This window comes from Antedon bifida, chromosome 3, assembly GCF_963402885.1.
Source record: "Antedon bifida chromosome 3, ecAntBifi1.1, whole genome shotgun sequence".
Classification (NCBI taxonomy): domain Eukaryota; kingdom Metazoa; phylum Echinodermata; class Crinoidea; order Comatulida; family Antedonidae; genus Antedon; species Antedon bifida.
Window position 1 is genome coordinate 13,721,620 of NC_136228.1, and position 26,134 is coordinate 13,747,753.

The 26,134-nt window shown below is 31.8% G+C and overlaps 3 protein-coding genes across 4 annotated transcripts; 2 read left to right on the forward strand and 1 right to left on the reverse strand.

Moving 5' to 3' along the window:
- Positions 1 to 7,543: 7,543 nt before the first annotated feature.
- Positions 7,544 to 17,218, forward strand: LOC144837394 (glutaredoxin-3-like). Its single transcript, XM_078692468.1, has 9 exons — positions 7,544 to 7,763; positions 9,147 to 9,255; positions 10,043 to 10,117; positions 10,894 to 11,013; positions 13,386 to 13,560; positions 14,784 to 14,928; positions 15,557 to 15,667; positions 16,096 to 16,228; positions 16,742 to 17,218. The coding sequence occupies exons 1-9, from the start codon at positions 7,690 to 7,692 to the stop codon at positions 16,784 to 16,786; spliced, it is 987 nt and encodes a 328-aa protein (XP_078548594.1). The 5' UTR covers positions 7,544 to 7,689; the 3' UTR covers positions 16,787 to 17,218.
- Positions 17,219 to 17,361: 143 nt separating this feature from the next.
- LOC144837393 (RING finger protein 145-like) lies at positions 17,362 to 21,991 on the reverse strand. Of its 2 annotated transcripts, none has more exons than XM_078692467.1 (3): positions 21,960 to 21,991; positions 20,302 to 20,458; positions 17,362 to 19,754 (listed from the first exon to the last, which is right to left on the reverse strand). In XM_078692467.1, exons 2-3 carry the CDS (start codon positions 20,447 to 20,449, stop codon positions 17,995 to 17,997), a joined length of 1,908 nt encoding a protein of 635 aa, XP_078548593.1. In that variant the 5' UTR covers positions 20,450 to 20,458; positions 21,960 to 21,991; the 3' UTR covers positions 17,362 to 17,994. The 2 variants fall into 2 exon arrangements, with proteins under 2 accessions (XP_078548593.1, XP_078548592.1); XM_078692466.1 differs by lacking the exon at positions 21,960 to 21,991 and adding an exon at positions 21,604 to 21,714.
- A 74-nt stretch (positions 21,992 to 22,065) lies between these two features.
- LOC144836839 (E3 ubiquitin-protein ligase RNF139-like) lies at positions 22,066 to 25,939 on the forward strand. The gene is made up of 3 exons (XM_078691716.1): positions 22,066 to 22,130; positions 22,703 to 22,921; positions 23,590 to 25,939. Exons 2-3 carry the CDS (start codon positions 22,717 to 22,719, stop codon positions 25,602 to 25,604), a joined length of 2,220 nt encoding a protein of 739 aa, XP_078547842.1. The 5' UTR covers positions 22,066 to 22,130; positions 22,703 to 22,716; the 3' UTR covers positions 25,605 to 25,939.
- Positions 25,940 to 26,134: the final 195 nt, after the last annotated feature.

Genomic DNA, 26,134 nt, shown 5'->3' on the forward strand with positions numbered 1-26,134 from the left:
TGCTGGGAGTAGCATTGCTGCCGGGAATGCTGGGATAGCATTGCTGCCAGGAATGCTGGAGGTAGTAAATGCTACCGAGAATGCTGGTGGTAGCATTGCTGCCGGGAATGCTGGTGGTAGCATTGCTGCCGGGAATGCTGGTGGTAGAATTGCTGCCGGGAATGCTGGTGGTAGCATTGCTGCCGGGTAGTGCTGCTAACTAATTACGAGGATATTAAATATGGTACTGAAATCTAAAAAGACTAATTGATAAAATAACCGAAGCTCAGAAGACTAAAAACAGCAAAGAAAAATACAATTATAGAACTCCTATCTAAAGAGACGCATTCGAATTGGAACAAAACCTTGTGTCCCCTGAATGGGATTGGCTGTACTGTTAAAACATACCCGTCGTTTGTGTCCCCTTGATAATGGTGTCCACTGAATAGATGTGTCCCAAAAGGAGGGGTTCTACTACTATAGTTCTCACCATCCAAATGACCAATCAGTATTTAAGCAAGAAAACTAATCTTACGTAATCTTCTAACTAATACATCCTATCCATTCCACCATTAACATTAACTAATATAATAAGTGTTCAACTAATTAAATGATAAATAAATAGTAGCAGAGTTTATTCATACTGTCAGTTAAATCCAAACTAATTTTAATCTGTTCTCTTTAAAAGGGTAATTTGACACGTCTTTTGAACTTAATACCCAACAACTGTAAATAGATTACAAATAATTTAATAAATAATTTGAAATAAGAATCTGCCTGTCAATAGATTGCATCGAAATTATCTTAAACAAAGCACGATCATCAGGAGAGAGAGTCCCTGGACGAAATGATTTATTGACGCCCACAGAAATGAAATGCAATATAGAGTGCTAATGAATGGGACATCTTCCGTGTCAGAACTTCTGAATGTGAACCTAGCTAATGACATTTTTATTATTAATTATAATTATTTACTTTAATAAGTTAAGTTAATTAACATGGTAAATACAAGTATAATAGGATTATCAATCAATCACAGAATCTTAAAGTATTATAATATGATTTCAATGATGTAATTTAACATACCAATAACCTTACTCTAACTAAACATGTTCTAATGCTCTGTCTACACTATCAAACTATATGTGACATAAAAATGTGATATGCCCATACACATGATGATGTCATATCACTACTATATTTGGTAATATCACTACCATATTTGGACACATCACACTTTTTTTGTCAAACTTGTTTGATAGTGAATGTGAGTGAGTGAGTTGTGTCCCCTAAATAGGAGGAAACATCTCAAAGAGGTTATGCTTGAAAGATTATAATTTATATATATATTGTTACTACAAGTGTTATAGTTTATTGTAAATGTTTATTCTTAGGTTTTTTCATCCTTAAGGGCCACAATGGAAATAAGTTCGACCTTTGGTTACTTTTTTGTGTTACCCTGAATTCATTCTTTGTATTTCATATGTTGTGCTATTTTGTGAATTCGAATAAAGAAATAAAATTTTTAAAAAAGACTTTATGTTATATTGAACCTCGTCCGCTTGCCAGGAAAATGTCTTTCATTGGGTGTCCCCTGAATAGAGGTTTCCCAAAGGAGAGATTCTGTCTTATTTAGGGCATAAAACATTCTCAAACAAATTATTCTTTACCTTTGCCTCACGTGTAATATTCGTGCGGTACGTGAGGTTCAGATTTATTAAATTTATATATGCAAAAAAAAATGTGTACTCGATCAGTAGTAGTAATGTTATTTATTTCATTAATTAATGATTAATGAAAGAATAGCAAATGAAAATGAATCAGTTTGTATAATTTTTTCCTCTTTCCGTCACGGATTCATCAAAATAATTTATTAGTTTATGTTTTATGAATAATTATTTAAATTATTGATCGTCGTCAAATCATTAATTGTGTAGAACTTTTAAAAAACTATTTTTGTAAATCAGTCAGCAATGCTGTACGTTCGTGGTGTGGTGATTTTATCTTGTATTAATTAATTAACTACAATCGTAAATCTACTTAAATAATCTATCTTGTTAATAATTTAGTTGAATATTATTAGGCTTTGATTGACATTTTCAATTCAATGATTCAGGTTTTCTAATGCAATTAAAATACATCAAGAGCATATTCATTAAAAGTATCTAATTAAAGATACCAAGTAACTATGAATGAAGAAAGTGGTGGAATTTCCATTTCCGAAATAATAATATATGTAAAGCCCTAGTTTGACAAAAAAGTGTGATATACCCAAATATAGTATTGATATGACATCATCATGTCCATATATGGGCACATCACATTTTTTTTAAATATAAAGTTTGATAGTGTAGACAGAGCATAAGATTTTTGTATATCATTATGCATGAGTGTTTGCGTAATGTGATATACAAATGTCTAAACTTGATCTGTAAAGAAATCTTAGCTTGAAAAATTCAAATTATGAAAATAAAAAAATAGACACAATTCAAGAATATTTGACGCAATGTGATAGTTGAGATGATGTAAATTTTATTCAGAAAATATTTAGGTACCGTAATCTACTGAAACCTATATACTGAATATTTTAACCAGAAAAAGACGCGTTCGTTCAATATTTCAAATAAAAGTATGTAAACATGTTTTGTTATAATTACCCATTATTCCTCCATTCACCGGTTAAATTATAATAATTATCCCAAAAGATTCTTCGATGAATGTGAAGATGAAACACAATGATAACATACACTAAATACTCATAATCTAACATAGCCTACATATTAGATATTTGACCACATATGCAGTTAATTGCACTTCACATTGAACAAATCAACAAAAGCAAGCCTATAGTCAAGTACTTTATAATATTAACGAAAAACGGATACTTACAATGTAACAGATTGAAGAACATATATGAGTTGATAACGTCATTATTTATATGTTCCAATGCTCTGTCTACACTATCAAACTATAATTATGTGACATAAAAATGTGATGTGCCCATACACATGATTATGTCATATCACTACTATATTTGGTAATATCACTACCATATTTGGGTACATTACACTTTTTTGTCAAACTTGTTTGATAGTGTAATGCTCTGTCTACACTATCAAACACTTTATGTGACATGTGATGTGCCCATGTATGGACATGATGATTTCATATCACTACTATATTTGGTAATATCACTACCATATTTGGGTACACCACACATTTTTGTCAAACTTGTTTGATAGTGCAATGCTCTGTCTACACTATCAAACACTTTATGTGACCTGTGATGTGTCCATTGGACATGATGATATTACTCTATATCTGGGTATATCACTACCATATTTGGGTACATCATACTTTTATGTCACATAAAGTTTGATAGTGTAGACAGAGCTTAACATAATTCTATCCAATATGCGTGTTTAAAACATTCTCATGCCTATTTAACACGGGAACACATCGAAAAGAGATAATTTTCTATTTCCAAAGGAGTATCTGCTGAGTGAAAAATAAGTCAAAATAATACTCTATTCTTAGGAGAAAAAACTTTTCATATTTAGGATAATATTTCGATTAATCTGTGATTGATGAATTGATGATTTGTGGTTATTATACATTTTTTATTAGACATAGTAAAACTGTATCATTATATTTTCAGGGAAAACACTACAAATCAAGTTTTGTTTTTATATTTCCAATTTACGATGACACTATAGATGATGAAAATAAACTAAATATAGGATGTTTATGGGATGAAACTAATACCTTTTTTTTATTTATTTTGAAATAATCAGATACATTTCATAATTTATAGTTCTTTTTGTCTTATGTGGGTTCATCCCACTTTTATTTCCATCATATCAATTTTCATATAAATATTATAGTAATTTATATATTTGTTGTAAAATTGTATTTTTGTAATCATGTGTTTACATACATGATTTTTGTTGTTGATCTTTTCTCTATCCAATATAATAAATATAATTTATAGTTATTGTAACAATGTATCGTAACTGGAATTGTATCGTGCAAATATTGAATCTATTACACGAAACATGATATATAGGCCTACATAAATCAAAATCTAACTTGTATTGTATAAATAGACCACATTGATGTATACAATGTATTGTTACGTCTCTTCTTTGACAACAAATCAATCATGTTACTATTAACATAGAGACATGCGTTTATTTAAATTTATCGATGAACATTTTCTTTTATATGTACTAACAATCAATTATTGATTTAATAGCCGAAGTTATTGCACATTGGGGATATCACTAATTCAATGTTGATGACACCTCATTGAGATTAACCTAAATGTTATTAATGTAACCTATATATTGTTTTAATGTCTTTACATTCGGTACCACAGGGAAAAGGCGAACTCGAAGAGGCCAAACCCTGGATAGACTTCATTCATTTCCTTGATTTAGGGGCCTTTGATTTTTAAATGAATGATTATAAATTGGCCTATAATAGGCATTAAATTAAACCGTATTGAAAATAAATTCATGATTGCGTTTTCGATCGCAATAATAATGAATGTTGATAGTGTTGCCATAGTGATCTCACGCCGTCATTGCGTGATATTTGTTGTGATAAACTCCGCATAAACATTGATATTTTGTTTCTTATATTCTTTCATTATGCTTCCAATATTTTATACAACATATGAAAATAGTTTACTTATTAATATTACTGCTATATAAGTGTTGCTAGTTAGAAATAATTCCAAAGAAATTCTCAATTTGCACAACTTTCATCTTCGACGAACCATTACTTGTACGTTTATTTTATATAAGCCTACATTATAAAGAAATTACCAGTAATAAAACAAGTAGAAGTTTTAGGTTAATTCAATCAAGTAAATATTTAAAGTTGCGTTGAAACGTCATTCTATAGGTTTTCATCAAATGCCATGGGGCTCATTCCATTTTCTGTGCTAAAGACACGCACCTGGATGATGGCAACGTAACGTTATATTTAATGTTAAATAATATCTAGAGATGAACGTACGTTAATTAGGCACGACTGTCGATCTTATAACCTAATTCGTATACCATTATCGGAAATGAATGTTTTAAGGTCACACTGTACCCTACATCATGGATGAATTCAAAACTTAGAAGTGTCGAATGTTCCTTTGATGCTTCCAGGCATCTAACCTAATTTCTAAGTTTTGAGGAGAAGCCATGCCGTAGAAAACATGGCAAACGTGTATAGGGCCTATACATTTCAGAGAATCAGTGATCAGCCACCCCTCGAAATATTTTGTATGCGAAAATATATTTATAAAAAAGTATAATTAATAAAATAATAATTAACTTGGTGAGTGCATGTTTTATAATTTGTGGAAAAACTACCATGAATGTCCACCTCATTCAACAAATATACCCCCACCCCCACACTGCTATCATCATTAAGGACACAATGATGATGATGATCACACTCCATAATTTACGACTTTTTTTTTTTAATCGTAAAATCACATTGCTAAAAAATGTGATGAGGTAATAAAATTAAAAATTACATTTTATATTTGTAACATTTGACTCTTATCGTGAACTACAGTTGTATGATTACTTGATTTTAGAAATGTTTGCTAACAATGAATATGATCAAATATAAATGTGTTTATAATAATTACTCACTTTCGATGAAAATACAGTCGTCAGTAATAACGCCAACGATGGCTTCTCTGCTCTCTATCCTTGTCACGTCATAGGCACCTAATGAGTTATAATCATACAAGCTCACCTTGTGTTAAATGCTACACGACTGGGCTATAATAAACAAATGAGATATGATCAAACTATAGTGATATATTAAAGACTACTACAAAGGCGATGCGCAAACGCAGCTGATTGGGTAATTAGCCAATTTGATTAGACCATCATACTTCAATAATATCATCGAATATTTCAGATGCTTGACACTGGACCTATCGTGTGAGACATAACGTAACGGTTTTGTAGCAATTAAGTCTACGATTTTAGGTTCAAACTGTTGTTTTAGCCTACTGTATTTAACTATATTATGCAACGAAAGGTACAAAAAGAGAAAAAAATGAATAGGTTAATTTGTGTCACCATTATTGATTACATCTTCATCGCAGTTTATATTAAAAATTTAATTAGTTTCGATTTCGATGGCTGATTTATTTTCAATGTTAATATAATTATAATATAATTATTGTAAAATTAGGCCTGATGACGAAATGAAGGTGTCTAACCACTGTAGTTATGTTCGGTAGTGATGACACAATGTCAGTGAGAGTTGATTAGAAGACGGTGGTGATGATTTAAGCGACGTGGTGATGATTTAAGCGTTGTTTGATGGTGAACTTGATTACGAGGTTGACAACAGATCAAGAAATTGAAAAATGAAGATGAAAAAAAGAAAATGTCAAGATGAAAATTATGAGGGTGCCATTAATGATTGATGCCAAATTGTTGTTTTGTGGATGAATGATGATGGTACCCTATACTGTATATAACTATATGCAACTGTTAAGAAAATGAATGTATAAAATAATCCCTCCACGGTGCCCCCCAAGTTGTCGAGAGGTTAAGACCAAATTATAGTTAGTCCACTCCACCACATGATTCTGAGATCCAATACCTTACATAATCTGCCACAATGCACACATTATTAAGACCATTTCTTTGCACTACAACGTTACTTAATTAGATACAATAATTACCTAATATTGCATGGCCATCGTCACTTTTACACAAGGACACTATTCATCCCAGAGGGGTGAGGCCACATCCCCTCCCAAAAGGCAAGAATGTCTCTATAGGTCTGACATTTTCAAAGTATAAGTGCAATTTATGAAGACCTAGCAGCTCTTGTTTTCAAACTTTTCTTAGCTCAGTGCGTATAGAGCTGGTCCTTGAGACACATACAATCCGTTAAAAAAATAGTAGAGCTAGTCCTGGAGACTTATATAATTTGTTTCATATTTTGAATATTTAGTTTACCGACAAACCGACCGACATAGTAAGCTGTAGAGTTAATATATATTAAGTCTAATTTCCGGGAACCTAGCAACTATTTTTCACAATTTGTTTAGCTCAACTTCAATCATGGTGAGGTTGGCCAATCTATAGACATATAATTTCGTTTAATATATGATGTATAAGTGCAATTTTCGGGGGACCTACCTCTATTTTTCTACGTTTTCTTAGCTCAGTCCCAACCATAGTAGGGCTGGTCCGGAGTCTTATATTTTGTTTCATATTTCGAATTATAATAAGTGCAATCTGGATCTAGCAGTTTCCAGTCAGCTCAGCCCTAAGCATTGGACTGTCGAGGTACTGGATATTTGATTCTGTGAATTATAAGTGCAATTTCCAAGGACCTAGCAGCTCTTCTTTTTTTTTAAATTGTCTTAGTCCCGCACTCTGATACCTAGGTATCCCGTCATGTGACTATATCTCAGGTGTTATATTTACCTGCTGCTTGCTGCTGAATAAGTTGCTAATGATAGATATAAACTATTTAGGCCGTCAAGCGTAAAATTATGTTTAACAAACATCACAATCATTCTGAACGGTTAAGCTTTCAAACCTGACTACTGTATACATGAAAATGTTGTAATTTGACTGAGCCGAAGCAAAGTCATGTGAATTCCTCCGGCCTTACTTTAAATATCCCGCAAATTTACCTCTAGGTGGCGCGAATCTTTGTGAAAATCGAAACATGGCGGCCACTGACAACGTGAAAATCGTTTCAACGGAAAAAGATTTCAACGAAAGTACACAAAATGCAGGAAGGTAATTTAACTATAGTACCAACATTAAGTATTTGTGTGCCGATTTCAATTACAAAATAAGAATAAATTATGCTGTATTTTGCTCTGTTGTCATTGTTAAGCTGCTAGACATGTGAAGGTCTAAACCGTCTGGTCTTTAAATGGGCAGGAGTTAGGTGGTTTCAGAGTGAATGATCTAGACTTAAGTCGTTTCGGTCCATATTGTAATTTGTTTATGTTTTTGTCTTGACAGCAAACTAACATGATAAAACTTAATGTTACTGCACTGTTCGCACCTGCTTCAATTATCAATCATTCTAAAATACAACCTGCAGCACTTTTGACAGGTTTTACACAATTTGCGTTGAATTATAAATAATATATCGAAAATTGATACTTTAACATTTTTGAGTGAGTTGTTGAATTGGAAAATTGTTTTTTTTAATTGGTGTTTTTAATACTCAATACCTTCATACCTCTTATTACCTTTTTCATGGTAACGCTCTGTTGTATCTCAATTGCAATTTTTGACACATTAATATTAAAACTGCAATTGAGACACAGCATTATATCCTAGTAAATAAATACTAGGGTTTTTTTATTATATATCAATTTTATTTTATTTTATTGCTAGTGATAAAATATTAACATTTTTTCAAAGCCTGTCCTTGAATCTTGACAACTTCATTTGTCCAGGGTCAAAACTGCTCCTTTCTTGTTGCAAAATGGATGACCACTTTAAAATTGTTGATTAACACTTTGAACGTGAACATTTTTAGTCATCATTCTGGTTTTCATTTGTTTTCAATGTTAACGCTTTTAAATAGGAAACCTCAAATGCAAATACTAACCACTACCACAGCCTACTTGTGTTCTCGTCCTGTATTATATCTAGTGAACAATGACCATCCACAGTATGTTGTCTGCTGAGTGCTGACGGTAACAAGCCCACACCATAGTACCAAAGAACCTATAACACAAGAATCTCCTATCCGTCAGTTTGCATTCAAACACTGAAGTACAGGGTCGTAAGGTCACACAGACCGTTGTCATGTCTCACTTCACAACAGAGCCATATTCACAGTGCCCTATCAAAATTACCTGTATGACCAACTAAAGAGCATAATAATATATTAATTTTAAAAACTTAAAAGATTGGAACAAAACAAGGTATGAAATCGGCAAACTGCATTTGTATCTGTTAGCACAAACAAAGATAACATAATATATTTGGATTATCAGTCCTGTGTTTTTAGAGCTTTTTTTTATGTCATGTAAATTTATCCCCTCTACAGTATGGAAAAGATTTTACCTTTCTAACGCTACTCCATTGCCCACAATGGCACAGGAGAACAGGAGATTCCTAAATAGCCTATACAGTATGTGTTGTTTCTTATTTCTTTAGTGCATTGGTTGTGGCATACTTCAGAGCTGACTGGGCTCCACAATGTCAGGTTATGGACTCTGTTGTCAAAGAGTTATCCACTAGGTTTTTACAAACTTCCTTTTTAAAGGTAAGTATACCTAATATAAAATTCAATTAATATTTTCATAAAAGATTTACAAAAATAACTGCAGTTTACACTTTAAAAATGTATTTTGATACAGTACATGTTGTAGTACTGTATATCTATGTACAGTTGTTCTACAATTTTATGTAAAAAACATTTTAATTTCCATTTAATTTTTATTGCAAAATGAGAATCTTTAATGTTTTATATAATTAAAGATGTATTGTCACCCAAAAACATGAAAAATGAAGAAAAAACACAAAAGAATAGGCCATTTTGCAGTTTTAATAATGTTAATCATTTCCGTCGGAAAAAAAAAATAAATAGTGTTTTAACTTATTTAAAGACAAAATAAATTCAATCAATAACCATTTACTTCCAGTCAATTTGACTATTTTTTGTGTTAAATTAGTTTTTTCAGGTACTGTAAATATTTTTTTTTCCAATCCGATTTTTGGTAGTGAATAGTAGTGAATAACCAATATGTGACATTAAATGGCATATTCAACAAAAACTTTTTGAAAAATTATTTTTTACAATATATCTGATATTCATACTGTACATTAAGATCATTTTACAGTTTATTTACTTAATTTGACACTACATATCATGATGAAAATAATATGGTGGATATGTTACTATACCCTTGTCTCCTACTTTATAATATTCTTAAAACGTACAGATGAATATTTGCAAAAAAAGGCAATTTATGACGGTTAGCAACATTTTTTATTCTATGAATTATTTTGAGTGACACCTTCAAAAATGTAAATTATTCTTTATCTTGCAGATTGAAGCTGAGAGTGTTGCGGAAATATCTCATCGGTATTCTATTACTGCTGTCCCTTCGTTTGTTTTCATCAAGGTAATAAGCTTCTGTCTCCAATTTCAATATACTTATTCTCGGTTTCATTTTTCTAGTTCATTTTTCAATGCAAGAATTGAGTATAAAATGTTTTTTTTTCTCTGTTGATATGAATGAAAGATTATTGAAGTTTCTCCTGTTACTGGATAGTAGCTGTTCCCATTCATCTGTAAAATGATACCAACTTTGTAATAAAAGTTTAAAACTATAAAGTAACATATTTATGAATCTTCTGGTTCTAGATGAGTGGCTTAATATTCATGAAAAAAAACAATTTCGCTATTTATTAGTAGTTAGTTGATTACCTGATAATAGTTCATGGGCTATTACATTTACTGTTTACATACAATTCTTTTTTATGACATTTTCCCTTGTTTTTTGTTTTTATGTTTTCCCTACACAATGTCTACATGTACTGAATTCCTCTTATTTTACATATTATTATCAAACACATTTCAATTAACTTATTTTTTTCTTATAACGTAGTTGTTTTTTTTTTTTTTTATCATCTACATACATATTTTATACTTACATTCATTTCTTTATTCAATTATCAATTAATACATTTTATTTTTAAGAAATCCATCCAATTTAACATCTCCTATGGGCTTGTATATATGTTGTTTTTTTAATCTCTAGTCTTTACCACAAGTTATTACTTACCGGTACTCAAATATGATTTTTTATGAATGACTTTTGTGAATAAAATCATAAATCAATAGACAGTTAATTTAAACAATAATAAATCTTATATTTATTAATTTTAAAAAAAATAGAATGAGAAGAAAATTGATTCGCTAGATGGAGCTAATCCACAAGAATTAACTAAAAAGGTTCAACATCATGTGGATGATACAGCAAGCCCAGCACCTCCAGCACCACCACAACCATCAGAGGTAAGTTCATCACTGTATTTATTCTTTGTACTGGGTAGCCTCTTCAGTCAAAAACTGTTCTCCCAGAGAGCCCAGTGTACAGTATAGTACTATGATGAGTTTGTGACAGTTATTGTGTGTCGTCTCGAAAGATGTACTACTGTAGGTTCTCAGATGTGTACACTGGAACTACGGTTTATAGTCCTTATCCGAGAAAACTCGTTTTACCCCAGAACCATGGAGCGAGTGAGCCTCGAACCCTTGCGATGTTATGGCAACGTATTATGGTTCCACTGCCTTAACCGCTCGACCACTCACTCACACTTATTGTACTGTAGATGTACAACAACCCCACTGATATTATAGTAATGTGCCTGTTTAGTGTTCAAAATATACATCAATTCTGTTTTGCATCATATGTTTTTTATGTCAAAAGTAAAACCAAAAGAAATGTCCTATTAAAGATGTATTGTCCCCCTGAAAAAATAATTCTTAAATAATAACTAGACATGAAACTCGTCACTTTGACGAGTTAGTTATCCGCACCACGACAAACGCCACGTGCACGTCATACGTTGGAATATTGCACACAGATAAAGATTATGGCATTACGACAAGAACTGAAGAATATGATATGCTGTTAGTGCTGAATTCTGTCAATTTTGTGTCATATAGTATATACATGCAAACAGTATAATCTGTATACATATTACATACAGTGTAGAATAGGTGAAATTACGGGACCCGCCATTTATTCCAATTTTTAACATGGCGACGGTATCAAAATGAAACACTTAGATAGCAATTTCAGAAGGAAATTATCTCAGGAACAACATATTAACGTGTAGAAGAAATTTGAATACGTAAAATATAGATGCGCACCCTTTTAAATGTGATGAACTATTACGCAAAATATGAAAATACGACTTTTTTTATTCAACTGGCCATATGATGACGTCACAACATCCGATTGGCAAAATGTTTACATGAATTCGTATCTACAATCCAATAGCTTCTAGAAAACGTTTTAATCGTGATTATCACATCTTATTCTTACGAGCTATTACAGATTAAAATTTACTGTAAAGATGAAATTAGTGACCCACGTAATTAAAATTTTTAGGCATGATGACGTCATAAAAATTAAAATATTTTTATCTCATGCTAAAGAAAGTTGATTGACCTACACAATATATAAATGTAGGAGAAAAAGGAATACTGTTAAGCGTGATGCGCTCCATTGAATGTGATGAGCAATAACGAAAGAGACAAAAATCCTATATTTTACATTCGTGTGGCCATACGATGACGTCAAAATGTTTTTTTAGCCCTATCGATGCATGATCCGATATCTACAACTCATCAACTTCTAGATTTTTTAATAAAAATAAACGGTTCACGGTTTACTTTAGAAACTATGACTGTTTAAAAAAAGACATTATTTTGACGATTTTTTAAGCTTTTTCATAAAAAACGCGCACGAATTGTCTAATTCAACGTGTTCGTGTGGCGTTATTTAAACTGGAAAAGGTCTAAATTGTTTTTAAAATTACTAGGAAAGGCTTGAAAAATATAATTCAAGAGAAAAAAATATGTTTTTAACGCTACGTGCGCACCGCGTGCGTAAAAAATTGCGCGCCCGTGGGAATTTTTGACATGCTCAAAATGACAAGAAACGCATAAAAAGTTGATTAGAAATTAATTTTGCGCATTTTGAAATTTTAAATGCGCGTGCGCGCGTAACTTCTTGTGAAACATGCCATTTTTAATCCGTAGAAAGTTTGCCCCTGATATGACTTAAATTTTGTCAAAGTGTCAATACTAAATGACTTTTGGTTTTTAATCTATGATCAATCATTGAAATTCATAAAATTGCGCGTAAGTCACGTTGCGCAACTATGACGTCATTCAAAAATAGGAGGTGCACAACTTCACGTAAATGCCCATATGTTGTCAAAGTTATGAAATGTTATGTTTACACATTTTAGAGAAACGCGATCCACAAAAAGGAAGGATGGAAAGAAGCATAATACAGAAAAAAACTGTTGATCTCATACAATAACAAGGAGTTATCCGCTTGGTATACCAAGCGGATAACTAATTAAATAATTTGTTGTTGAGTATGCCATTGTCACATAATAGTTATCCAAAAATTGGATCGAAAACACATTTTAAATTTTAAATGGGTTTTGGTTGAATTTAATCATTTATTTTGTCATTTTATAAGTGGAAATATATATTGTTTTCGTTTTTTGTCTACGGAAGTGATTAGTTACTACAAAATAACCTATTCAAAGTCAGATATAATCAATCTTCATTGTTCATGTTTTTGAGGGACAATACATATGTAACCGCCGAATTTACATTGTAATGTCTGATTTATGTATTTACAGGATTTGAATACAAAACTGAAAAGACTAGTAAATGCAGACACTTGTATTGTCTTTATGAAGGGCACACCTCAGGAACCAAGATGTGGATTCAGTAAACAGTTGGTTCAAATCTTCAATGAGTCAAATATTAAGTTTAGTACTTTTAATATTCTTACAGATGACAGTGTAAGACAAGGTAAAGGTCATTTTATTTATTTATTATTTTATGTTGTATTAATTTCAGCAAAAGAGACAACAGCTTTTGTTAATAATAATAATTGATTAGTATTTTTACTACTTGTAGATATTTACTTTTATATAAGTATACTAGTGTTCACTTAAATGCCAATTATTTTATCAACGGTTCTTCCATTATAGCTTCATTTGTATAGAGTCTATTTACCTTTATGCCAAATATGTATCTATATCGTTTTAAGAATGACATTTATATATAATATTATACATTGGTTTGTAAATGAATACATTCATAAATACCTGTTAAGTACTGTACTTATAAATATTTATAATAGGCCTATATTCAGACCAAAATAAGTGATTTTTATTTATTCTTTCTTTATTCTGCAGGCACTTTCAGTACTAGTGCACTGATTTCCAAAGTGGTACAGTAATTGAAAATATAACAAACATAATAAAATAAAAACAAAGAGTAATTGAAATATACATTAAAAATAGCAATCAATTTTAGAAAACAAAAAATTCAGTTAAAAATGTTGAGTACTAATTGTATTTTGGAATGAAGTTATTGAAAAATCTTTAAAGTTAATTTTTAATTAATTTGGAAGTTCATTCCAGCTTTTAGATGAACGATAAGTAAAGGTTTTTTTGCCTTGACAAATGTTCCAGGTGGGGACAACTAAATTGATGCATAAGTATATACTGGTGTTCACTGTAAATGCCAATTATTTTATCAACGTTTCTTCTTTTATGTCAAATATATATCTATATCGTTTTAAAAATTGGATTTTAATTTTGTTTGTAAATGAATACGTTCATAAATACCTGTTAAGTCATGTTAGTGAAAATGAGAAGAAATTACAATAAAGGTGGGTTATTCCCACGAAAGAAAAAAAAAAGTAAATGCCAATTTACACAGACGAGCGGTAACGGTAAGCAGTAAACCACGTAGCTTGTCCCATGTAGAATCTATCTATCCTGTATATAACCGCCGTCCGCTACTTGTGTGTAAATGGTCATAAGGAATAACATAGATTCTATATTTGTATTACCGTTACCGATTGTCTGTGTAAATTGGCCCTAAGCCCATTTTGAATAAAAGAAAACGATTTTACATGGGTTTAAAAACCATTTATTGTTCAAGAGTTCTGGGTATCATCATAATACAGTACAGTATTCATTTGTAGATACCCATACTTCATATTTTTTCATATTCCTTTCTAGGATTAAAGAAGCTATCTGATTGGCCAACCTACCCACAGGTTTATGTTAAAGGCGAGCTGATTGGTGGGTTAGATATTATTAAAGAAATGAAAGAGTCTGGTGACTTGGACTCTACGCTCCCTAAAGTAGAAAGTATAGAAAAACGGTAAGAAATATAATATATACAGTAATCAAACAGATAATCCATTGACCTGCTCATCTTTTATCTCTTGGTGTCCAGCAAACCAAACAATACTTATCTGAATCAGCATCATGTTTTCTATCATATTTTAAAATGAAAAAATAATTGTTTATATATAAATAAAATATAATTTTGTTGTTGAATATGCAATTTTAATGTTACATAATAGTTACTCAGGTTTAACAAAAATTGAATACAAACAAAATTATTTACCTGAAAAAGATTAATTTAAGCAAAAAAAGAGTCTATTTGGCTGCCAGCCAATTGGTTTTTGGTTGAATTTAACCATTTATTTTGTTTTTTTGTAAGTGAAACATCATTTATTGTGATTAACTGTAATATTAAACCTTCAAAATGTATGATTATATTATTCTTCATTTATTTTATTATAATTTATTATTCATTTATTTTGTCTTTTTGTGAAAACATTATTTTTTCCGTTTTGTTTACTACGAAAGCTTCAAAATAGCCTATTCAAAGTCTGATTATATTAATCTTTATTTTTCATGTTTCTGGGGGACAAAACATCAAGTGTTTCTTAAATTGTGTTTAGTATTTAGTATGGTAATATCATTACTTTATACTTTTTCAGGTTAGAAAGTTTAATAAATAAAAATCCAATAATGGTTTTCATGAAGGGTGATCCTGAGGAGCCTCGTTGTGGTTTTAGCCGTACACTCGTCACCATCCTCAAGGAAAATGAGTAATTATTGTTTTTTTCATAATTGATTAATAATAATACTTGTTATTTAGTTTTCAACCAAGCATATTCCATTTCAATACTGTATTTTACATTTCTATTTGTAGTAGAATTCATTGATTGACATGATCTACAATTTACCAAGCATTTTGATAACATTTTTACTTATTTGATTATACATGTTACCATTACACCCAAATAAATAAAGGCCTCCCCCAAAAGCGTCCTCAAAGCTAGCAAATAAATTCGCCTTGTATTAGGCATCGTGTGGACGTACATCGGAAGTAAAATACACATATAATTTCATGTTTGACATAACTTTAACTCAGATGTACAGTAAGGCCGTCTGAATATAACTAATAATAAACTAGACTGGAGCATAAATACTCACTCTTCAAATCAATTTACAATAGTCTTTGTTTTCTTTATAGAATTAAATTTGGCACATTTGATATACTAACGGACAATGATGTGAGGCAAGGCTTGAAAAAGTATTCTGATTGGCCAACGTATCCACAAGTTTATCTTAAAGGAGATCTGATTGGTGGCTTGGATATCATAAAGGTTTTGCCTTAATTTTTTATAACATTCTTCTCTCAAAACCAAGACTTTTTTGGGCTCATCCAAAATGTTAATAGTGATTAGGGAACCATTTGAATTTTCAGTTCACAGTTACTAGTCTGGACTGGTTATTATAGAGCTGAATATATTACAGTAGGCCTACGTATAGAAAAAGTTTCTCCTTCAATTTTTGCTGTAAACCTGCTGATAGTGGTACCACGTATATACTGTCCTTGTATACATCCAAAGGCAAATTACTGAAAAAATGACAATGCTGTGGGTATCAGTGACTGGATCTCAATGGAGATACAAAATAAATAAGCAAAAAGCTAAATCAAAACGATACAGTAAAACAGCCAGAAAAATTAGCAGAGCTTTCGGGTAACACCATTCATCAATGAAGGGCTAGTGTGTAGTGAATCATATGTATAACTTGTTACCTACCGTCCTGATGTGAGCTGGATTGGTTCATTATACACTAACGTACATGTTTATTTTGTTGTTTCTCATTCACAGGAGCTGAATGAAAATGGTGAATTGTCTTCTACACTAGAGAGCTGATTCAAAGCTACTCTTGTCACAGAAGTGAAATCTTCCCTTTAAATTTCCATATCCTTCATACATAAACACAACATTAGTCTAGTGAAAAGCCTAGTCTTAATTGATCTTCAAAGCACCAGTTATTCTTATTTATATTACAACCTATATTATAATTTGAGTAAGAGAAAGTGGTGAACGAATGATGTCCTAACAAATATCAATGTATGTCTATTGTAAATATTTTTGATTTTGAAAGCGGTTTTAATTTTTCGATAAAATGAAGTATAGTGATGTCACCAGGATTATGTAGGCCTATATGTCATATTCGAACGATACTGTGTTTGCTGGTGCAGATTTGTTGTCATTTATGTATTAGACTTACAGTATTATTTTACTAAATTATAAACTGCTGTATGTGTTTTCATATTTGTACAATAAACTACAACAAAAGGTTCTTGTTTTCATATTTCCTTTTCACCACCAATCCATTGGAATATACAACACTGAAGATAATATGGTTCTAGGACACCTACCCCCTCAAGGCATAGTAAGTAAAACAAGGCATACTACAATAAGCAACAGTACGAAGACAGAACATCATTTTAAAATTTAGTTTTTATTATAAAAAATAAAATATATTATACCATACTTCAAAATTAAGTTATCAACATGATACATACCTGGTATATGATTTATCATTGGATATTTATAGGCCTTACAAATTATAAAACATACGTACATAATACAGTAATTATTTCTTGTATACAGATGTTAGGAAGTCATGCCATCTTATTTACTTACTATTGTACAGATTTAAAAGCTTTCTAATATACAAATATATAATGTTATGTATTCTGCTGAGCATTATCCAATAAAAATATGTATTGACTTAACACTTGTTTTTCTTTTTAATATACCGTAAATAAAATGGATGTAACCAAGATCCGAGTTGGGCCCAGTGGTTGGGAGTAGTCTGTATGTTGAAAACGGTGTTGATCAGTAAAGCTCTGTCTACACTATCAAACTAGTTTGACAAAAGAGTGATGTGCCCAAATATGGTAGTGATATGACATCATCACCTCCATATATGGCCACATCACATTTTTTGTTGTCACATAAAGTTTGATAGTGTAGACATATTTGGAAGGCGTGCACCAGCCAGTCTATAAAAAAAGGAAACGCTGACTATGATCAAGAGATCTGATCCTTTTAGGAGTCTAGCTTCCCAGTTACATTGCTGATTCAGATGCTTTGTCAGTACTTTGGTCAACTGTAGTACTTGTTGCTCCGTCAGTGCTTTGGTCAAATGTAGTTCTTTCAAGATTTTCCATGCTTTGTTCTAACACAGTTGATGCTACTTCATCAGTACTATTTTCTTCAATCACATCAGTTGAATTTTCTACCGTCCTCAATACCGATTCTACAGAATTGTTTAATCTCACTTCTTCTTCGCTTTGTCCATTAGCGGTATCTTGCCTTATGTTCTCTTCACTGATTGACCTATGACACATGGGGCATTCATCTTTTACGTACAACCACTTTCTAAGGCATGCCCCATGAAAGTAATGCAGGCATGGTGTGATTCTAGCAGTTGCCATTTTCTCGTAACAGATTGGACAAACATCATCTAGCAAGTTTAATTCTTCTGCAGTTGCTTGCTTTAACATTGTGATTTTTTTCATTGCTCCTCTACGTAACTTTAAACTTTTCCAGCCGCTTCTTGCACTCTGCCATACATTAAAATAAAAGTGTACAATTATAAATGTTCCATTTTTGACACTCAATTCGGAAAGTGCATCAAAACCGCCTAAACAAACTCCCCAAATGGCTACTATAAATTCCACGAGATGACCAAAACCGTGAATAAAGTACACAACATCGTCAAGATTTTCCCAAGGTTCACTTCGGAAGTTATCAATCATGAACAAAACGTAAACCATTAGGGAACCTAGAGTGTTAATTGATGTTAACAAACAACCCAATGATATGATTACAATCCAAATGTCCGTACTAAAAACTTGAATAAAGTAGTAGGTCATGGTTACCGGAATGACAAGTAGAACAAAAATAAAACCAAGTACCCTCACATGATCTAGAATATTCCTATTGTTACTTGAGCTCAATAGTAATAACACAGGATTTGCCATTTCATACAATGTGCCAAGTGTTGAAGATAAAACAATAAACAACACTATGCCTATTATAAACATTTTTTGTATCCGTTCGGAAGATAAAAGTTGCGCTTGAAAGGCCAAGAAAAGGAAAAGTATGCCCTCTATTGCGCCATTGAACTGTTCCGTATATTGTATATGTTGTCCGTTGAAACCCATTAGATAGATTCTACAACCGTTGTGTATACAATAGGCAGCATATGACACGAATGCACACAGGCCCATTAAAGTCCACAGACTTTTACAACTGTCAGCAGCCATAGCAAACACCATAATCAGCCACCTATCTTTAAAAGTATTGTCTTCAAAATTAAGATAACTAAAGTTGATAGCAAACTGTAATATCCAGAAACTGGCAAATACTGAAGGTACGAATAACATTTTTAAAACAATGGGAATTGAGTACATCATATTATGCTGTTGAAAAAAATTCATTGTTTTTAATACACCATCATTAAATATACTAATAAATGGCCTAGATTTACGTGCCAAAGAATGCAAAGTGATGATCATAGTAACCCAAAATGACACCCGGTAGGATTTTACACTTTCATTCATGAACATCATACTAATCATTGGTACGATCAAGCATGTCATCACCCCGAAATAATTATGTTTCACCAGCAAAACAATAATAAAACCATGCATGACAGTTAAAGCAATATTAACATAAGAATTAAAAACTTCATTTTGTTCATCTTGAAAAATTGTGAAAAATGTTCTTGAAAAGACTAGAAACAACAAAGGTGAGATGTGTTTGTAGATGGACTTCAAATGATGAACAGGAAGACCCAAAAGTGCCAAGGCAATAACATAACCTATAAAAAAAGATTGAATATTAAGTGTTAACAAATATAAACAAGAAAAATGAAAAATATTTATGTAATTGCAGTTTAAACCAAACTATTTATAATTTATAAAAAGATTATAAAAGATTTGTCTATGGGATTTGCCACAACATAAATTAAAATGCAAAAATGTAAAATACATTAAACAAAATGTTAAGGATTTTCAAAAATGTTAAACTAATTAAATCCATAGATAAATTACTGAAAAAAATTACATTGCTCAGTGCTGTGGGTATCTCAATGGAGATAAGGGTGTGTGGCGCAGTAATTCACGCTGGATTACCGATCGTGAGGTCGTTGTTCGAATCCAACTCTTGCTGCATTGCTTGTATCCTACTTACATTTGCCTTTCCCCACCCAGGTGTATTAAATGGGAACATGGTTAGATCAACTTTGCGCTGATTACTAGCTGCATTATGGGAGTACGTTTCCATACGTGTTTGATCCAAAAAAATGACTGGGGATATAAAAAAATGAATTTAAATTTAACATAATCAATGGAACTATTTCTACTCACCAACAAAGGAAATGCATATATCAATGTATTTCACAATATTTGTAGCATTTTCTGTCTCTTCTAAATGATACAGATGTTCAAGAATAAACACACTTGGTAAGCGCAGCACTCCAATGATTATTTGTTCTGTTATTGGTGATGTAGCCATGTTAATTATCTATAGTAAAAGTACAAGAAGAACATAGTATGTGTATCATCATTAACGTTAACCAGCTATATACATGCACTCACTCACTCACTCCATACTGCTGCACTCCTCTAGGCCTAACTAGGAGGTGGTGGTCTGGCCCCAGCTGATGAAAATTGCAAACCTAGTTAAAATCCCTATGTGCAGATCTGACTTCTTCTCGCTATGGCCCTGTTTCTGCTGGAAAGAAGTAAATACCATATTTAATACGATATTTTTTTAATACTGTATAAAGCGGAAAATGCGCTCATAAAAAATATACCATATTTTGTATACCGTATTTTCCCCAACAAATTTGTGGATAAAATATGGTATTCATAAATTTATAACGTATTTTGGGTACCCGGTTCTGCTGCAAATAAAAAATACGATATCTTTTGATTTTCTGTAAGCTCTTTACAAATGGATGGATTAATCTATAGTCAATGAAAGTAAGGAACAACATCACAACATTTGTAAATAATCTGTAAAATATTTTGGGAAAATTTTAAAGCAACAAACAGGACAGCCAGATTTAGAAAGATAATTTAGCAAAAATTTTAAAAAGTATGGTGTGTGCGAACTTGTCGTAAACAAGTCAATAACAAAACAAACTGAGACTGTGAGAGCAGAGGCTATCCATCGTGCGCCAAAGATAACAAATTCTAATTCGGGCAAGGAAGGAATAACTTGTTCCCATTTTAGAGCGAAAGGCAGGTTGGGTAAAAAAGATGAATTTTAACACGTCCACCCAACAAGGTCGTACTTCTAGCAGAAACGGGGTAGTCAAAAATACGGTATAAAATATATGGTATAAAATATACCAAAGCTCTTCCTGTCCTGGTAATGTGGTAACTGCTCACTCTGTGAATAGAATAGCTTTAAGAAAAGACTAGATCAAAGTGGGTTTTTATAGGCCATACTATTAGGCCTAGGCCTAGCCTACCTAGAACTTAGAAGTAGGCCTAGGCCTAGATAGATAGATAGCCTAGTACAGAAACAGAAGAAGGTTGGGCTAGGCCATGGAGTAAATTCTTTACTCCATGGCTAGGCTAGATCTGTAAAAAAAAAATGAATATAACCTGAAAAACTAAGCTAGTCAATGCATAGTAATAATGTATAGTATCTGTACTAACCTAGGTCTGATTTTCAATACATTTTATTTAATAAATATACTTTAAAAAACATCAAAATTGTACGCAGTGAGGTTGTACTATACTGTCTGTACAGTTTACTGTAAGTTACAGTGTAACAAGTTAAACATACTGAACTTGGGAATTTCTAGCTAGGGAGGCCTAGCCTATGTACAATTTATTTCATTCGAAGGTACAATCTTTTTAAACTTTAGAGATTAGTTATCTATACAATGTATTTTCTTGTTTTGCTCAATTGAATAATTTAAATTTATTATTTTCAAATGGATTGAAAGATAAATATGTAATTTATGATTATTTTGTTAGTATTAAGTTATGGTTTATTACAGGTATGTTACCTCTATTTTAATGGACTGTCCCAAAGGCTAGGCACACTCTCATGTTCACACAGTACGTGTGTGATATCGCCACCACCGCCGTTGCGCCGTTGATTCGAGAAGGACTATAACGATGACACGTATGGCTGGCCTAGCCGCCCCTAAATGTTATGAATTAGATTAGTTTTTATAGTAAGTATACTATTTCAATTTTGTAATTATTTTTAATTAATTATATAAGGCTTATTTTAATTGTGGTTGTAAGAAGAGAGTTTATTGATAGAAAGAAAATAAACGACTGCTGTAAAAAAGCCTGTGTTGGCTGCTGTTTTTTGTGCTTTGCCTCCTAGCCATATAGGCTACAGAGGCTCTGCGTACACATATGGAATGTGCTACATTATGTGTTTTTGGAGTCAATTCGTCCTTTTTGGGGGGATTTGTACTCTTATCATTGATCTATTATATAAATATAAACTGCACTGCATTAGCTATGACTAGGTACTATATTTAGTAGTGAACTAAAGGTTTGGTAAACACTGTGTGGAATAAAAAGGAATAACAAAGTAAAATTGACAATGCTTTAAATAAATTTAAACCAAAACTTCATGATCTTACTTTCTAATAATATTTAAAATAATATTTTCATGCATTTCTAGGCCTACATTAAATATTAAAATATATTAAATAGTAATGCAATAATTATAATTAGGCCTAGTAACAACCTTTCCATGTGTAACACTTATATTTTTCATGTTTCCTTTCAGAAGATGTTTTAAAAATGGAAGAGACCAATATAAGGATGAATCTGCCAGCTATGGCAACCATTGCAATGAGAGTTCCCCTTTTATTTGTTCTTAATAACCTATTATTTAACATGTCTAATTGTTGGAAGCAGTTAATTGGAATGTTTTCAGAAACTGAAGGTGCTCCTTTAAATGTTAACAACACTTTTCCATTATTACAGCTAATTTTAAGTTTCCTAGGTAAGTCAAACCATCAAATATTAACTTAATTAACTACAGTACTGTAACTAACCTAAAATGTGTGAAAAACAAATTCCTGACTCTATTAAAGAACTATGCCAAAAAAGATATATAAAGATAATATTGCCCCCTTGAAAAAAATTATTTAAAACAATTTTATGAATAGCCAATTTTATTATCACATAGTTATTCACTTCAATCAAAAAATAGATTAATAAAAATTACAGCACTCTAGTCTATAAACTGGTATAGAAATTCTATTTTTTAACATTCAAAATTGCTTATCATATAATTTTTTTTTAAGCGATAGAAAAAATTGTTATTTAATGTATTGTTATTGGCAAAATAAAACGCAATTATCAATCCAATACATCACATCATCATCCCATAATGGTTAGAAAATCTATTAAAAAACTAATAGGCCTAATTATATATAAATTCATAAATAAATTATGTAGAAATTCTATAAAATTATAGATTCTATAGAAAAAAAGGAACATTCTATAGACACTAAATAAAATCTATAGAAATTGAAATATGTTTTTATAGAAATGTTTTACTTCTATAGAATTCCATAGAGCTCTATAAAATGCTCTGTATAGAACTCTATAGAATTCTATAGAACATTTTTGTAACAGTATTTCTAATTCTTTGTTTTACTATTTTAGGGGTTAATTTAGCATTCTTAGTGTTCATCCTACCATCAAGAATACTTTCAAAAGTATACATCCTTATAATATCATGTGGTCTTCTGCAAGCATCCTATTGGTGGACTGAACAGTTCCTGGTAAAGTTGCATTCTAATAACACAGTAGAGCAATGGGATGTTATGTTTATAGAAAGACAACCAGAGACATGGAGACATTTAGAAAGAACACAGATTTTATTTTCAAGAGATGTATTTGTGTATGTTCTTCTTCAAGCATTGTATGCCTCTTTGTTTGCCTTACTGCTAGGAAAACACATCAGTATCTTTTTGCCACGGGCAGTCATGTTCTGTAACTTTATCATGTTTTTACCAGTTTCAGTTGCGGTGTATTGTCACGAACCTGGGTTTGAAATTAATTTACAAGTAGTTTCATCATGTCAGTGGTTTGCTTCTGCTGTGGCCGTATCTGTATTGATACTTTGGATCTGGTCGCTCACAGTTGTAAGTGATACACTGCGCTTTAATGAATTCTTCCAAAAGCTGAGAACTATCCGTAATGATTTAGGATTACAAATGCTGCTAGAACATGAATGGAAGCGTTTGCATGTACCAACGTTGCTTAGAGTTTTTTGGATAAGCAATGCATTGTGGGTAGCTCTCGGACATTATTTTAGCATTGAACATTTAAATAACGATATCAATGCTTATTGGAATTGGACAACTTTAAGAGGAGTAGCTTCAGAGTTTGCAATAGCTGGTTGTGGATCCTTTATCATGCTACTGGGTATGAGTGCAGTTGTTGCAAAGATAGCCAATCACATTGGTTGTTTGATACATATGATCATCAAAAGTACAGATGATGAAGAAAAATACATTGGGACTGTTTCAGCAGTCTTGTTTTTTATTTTAGCACTTCAGACTGGTCTAACAGAGTTAGAAGGACACGCTCGATTGGTTCGTCTTTTTAGAAACTCCTGTCTTCTTATTACTGCAATTCTTCATTTTATTCACAACATGCTGAACCAAGTTATGCTATCTTTAGGCGCCTCCCAAAATACGTCTTGGAAACGGCACGCTCGTGTTTTGTTCGTAGCTGTTCTTCTTCTCGTTATTCCATTTCTTCTTTTCTATTCTCTATGGACGTCATACGAGACGAGTACGTGGATTCTGGCGGTCTCCGCATTCTGTCTTGAACTCTGTATCAAGGTGTTGGTTACAACATCTGTGTACACACTCTTTATGATTGATACCTGTTGTAACACCTACTGGGAAAATCTTGATGACTATGTTTACTACTTAAAAGGAGCTGGAAGCGTTATCGAATTTCTCTTTGGCGTCTTTTTGTTTTTTAATGGTGGCTGGATTCTTTTATTCGAATCCGGTGGTATAATACGAGCGTTTATGATGAGTATACACGCGTATTTTAATATTTTTGTACAAGCTAAAGAAGGTTGGAAAATGTTCCAAAATCGTAGGACTGCTGTTACTAAAATCAACAATTTACCTTTTGCAACTGCGAGTCAATTAACAGGCCATGATGATGTTTGTGCCATTTGCTATCATGAATTACTAACGGCTCGTATAACGCCATGCGGACATATGTTCCATGGAATGTGTTTACGCAAGTGGCTGTATTTACAAGATGTTTGTCCAATGTGTCAGAAAAAACTTGTAGATAAAACTGCAATTGACAAAAAGAAAGAAGAACCTATCGCAGAAGAACCACATAACGTGAATGATGCGGAAGCTGCAGAAGCAGAGAGAACATCTAGAGAGAATACTGACAGCACATCTAGTGGGCCAAGCAATTCCACACAAGCAACATTATATCATAATGATTTAGACAGTAGTTTAATACAATCTAATAATATTAGGCATAGAAGGAGGCGTGCCAAAGCATCTAATGAAGTCATCATTGTTCATCAAAGTGAAATGACAAATAATACAAGTTACCAACTTGGTTATATAGATGATTCAGATATTTCGGATTCGGACTCCTCATTGTCATCAGTTTTGGACGATTGTGACGAATGATGGTTTATTATAAGTATCTAGTTATGCTCAGTAAAAATGGTTTCCCCTTGATTGTGATAGTTAATTTATTATTTGAAGTCCTTATTTTTTATTAATACATTTAATGCCATGGCCTCCATGATTAAACACATTACTGTGTTTAGGATAACGTTGGAATATTAAATATTTACATTCCTAGAGTATATAAAAAAGTAATTTGAGAATAGAGAACTAATATAAATACTGTAATTAAAGATTTTTTTCCTGTTGTTTTATAATTTATTTTTAATGACATTAAAATGAATGCCATATTTTGAGAAATAATACTAAATAAAATTGATAAATACAGTACTGTATTAAGATGTCTTGTTTGTTTTTCGAACGTCTCTACATCACCCTACCACCTCACCCGCTTCAACATTTAAAAATATACGTCCAATAATAATTTAACTATTTATTTACCCATAGAGATATAATAGTTGACTATAGTATAATATCTCTATGATTTACCGTATAAAATTAAAAAATATCAATCACTTTCTCTAAATACT

What these genes read in the sequence shown, in the direction of transcription:
- LOC144837394 (XM_078692468.1), top strand. Translation starts at nt 7,690, where the DNA reads ATGGCGGCCACTGACAACGTGAAAATCGTTTCAACGGAAAAAGATTTC. An exon ending in GTAGAAAGTATAGAAAAACG is followed by an intron (nt 14,929 to 15,556) that starts GTAAGAAATATA and finishes ATACTTTTTCAG; the next exon opens with GTTAGAAAGTTTAATAAATA. An exon ending in ACCATCCTCAAGGAAAATGA is followed by an intron (nt 15,668 to 16,095) that starts GTAATTATTGTT and finishes TTTTCTTTATAG; the next exon opens with AATTAAATTTGGCACATTTG.
- LOC144837393 (XM_078692467.1), bottom strand. Translation starts at nt 20,449, where the DNA reads ATGGCTACATCACCAATAACAGAACAAATAATCATTGGAGTGCTGCGC. An exon ending in TATATGCATTTCCTTTGTTG is followed by an intron (nt 19,755 to 20,301) that starts GTGAGTAGAAAT and finishes CTTTTTTTATAG; the next exon opens with GTTATGTTATTGCCTTGGCA.
- LOC144836839 (XM_078691716.1), top strand. Translation starts at nt 22,717, where the DNA reads ATGGAAGAGACCAATATAAGGATGAATCTGCCAGCTATGGCAACCATT. An exon ending in GCTAATTTTAAGTTTCCTAG is followed by an intron (nt 22,922 to 23,589) that starts GTAAGTCAAACC and finishes TTACTATTTTAG; the next exon opens with GGGTTAATTTAGCATTCTTA.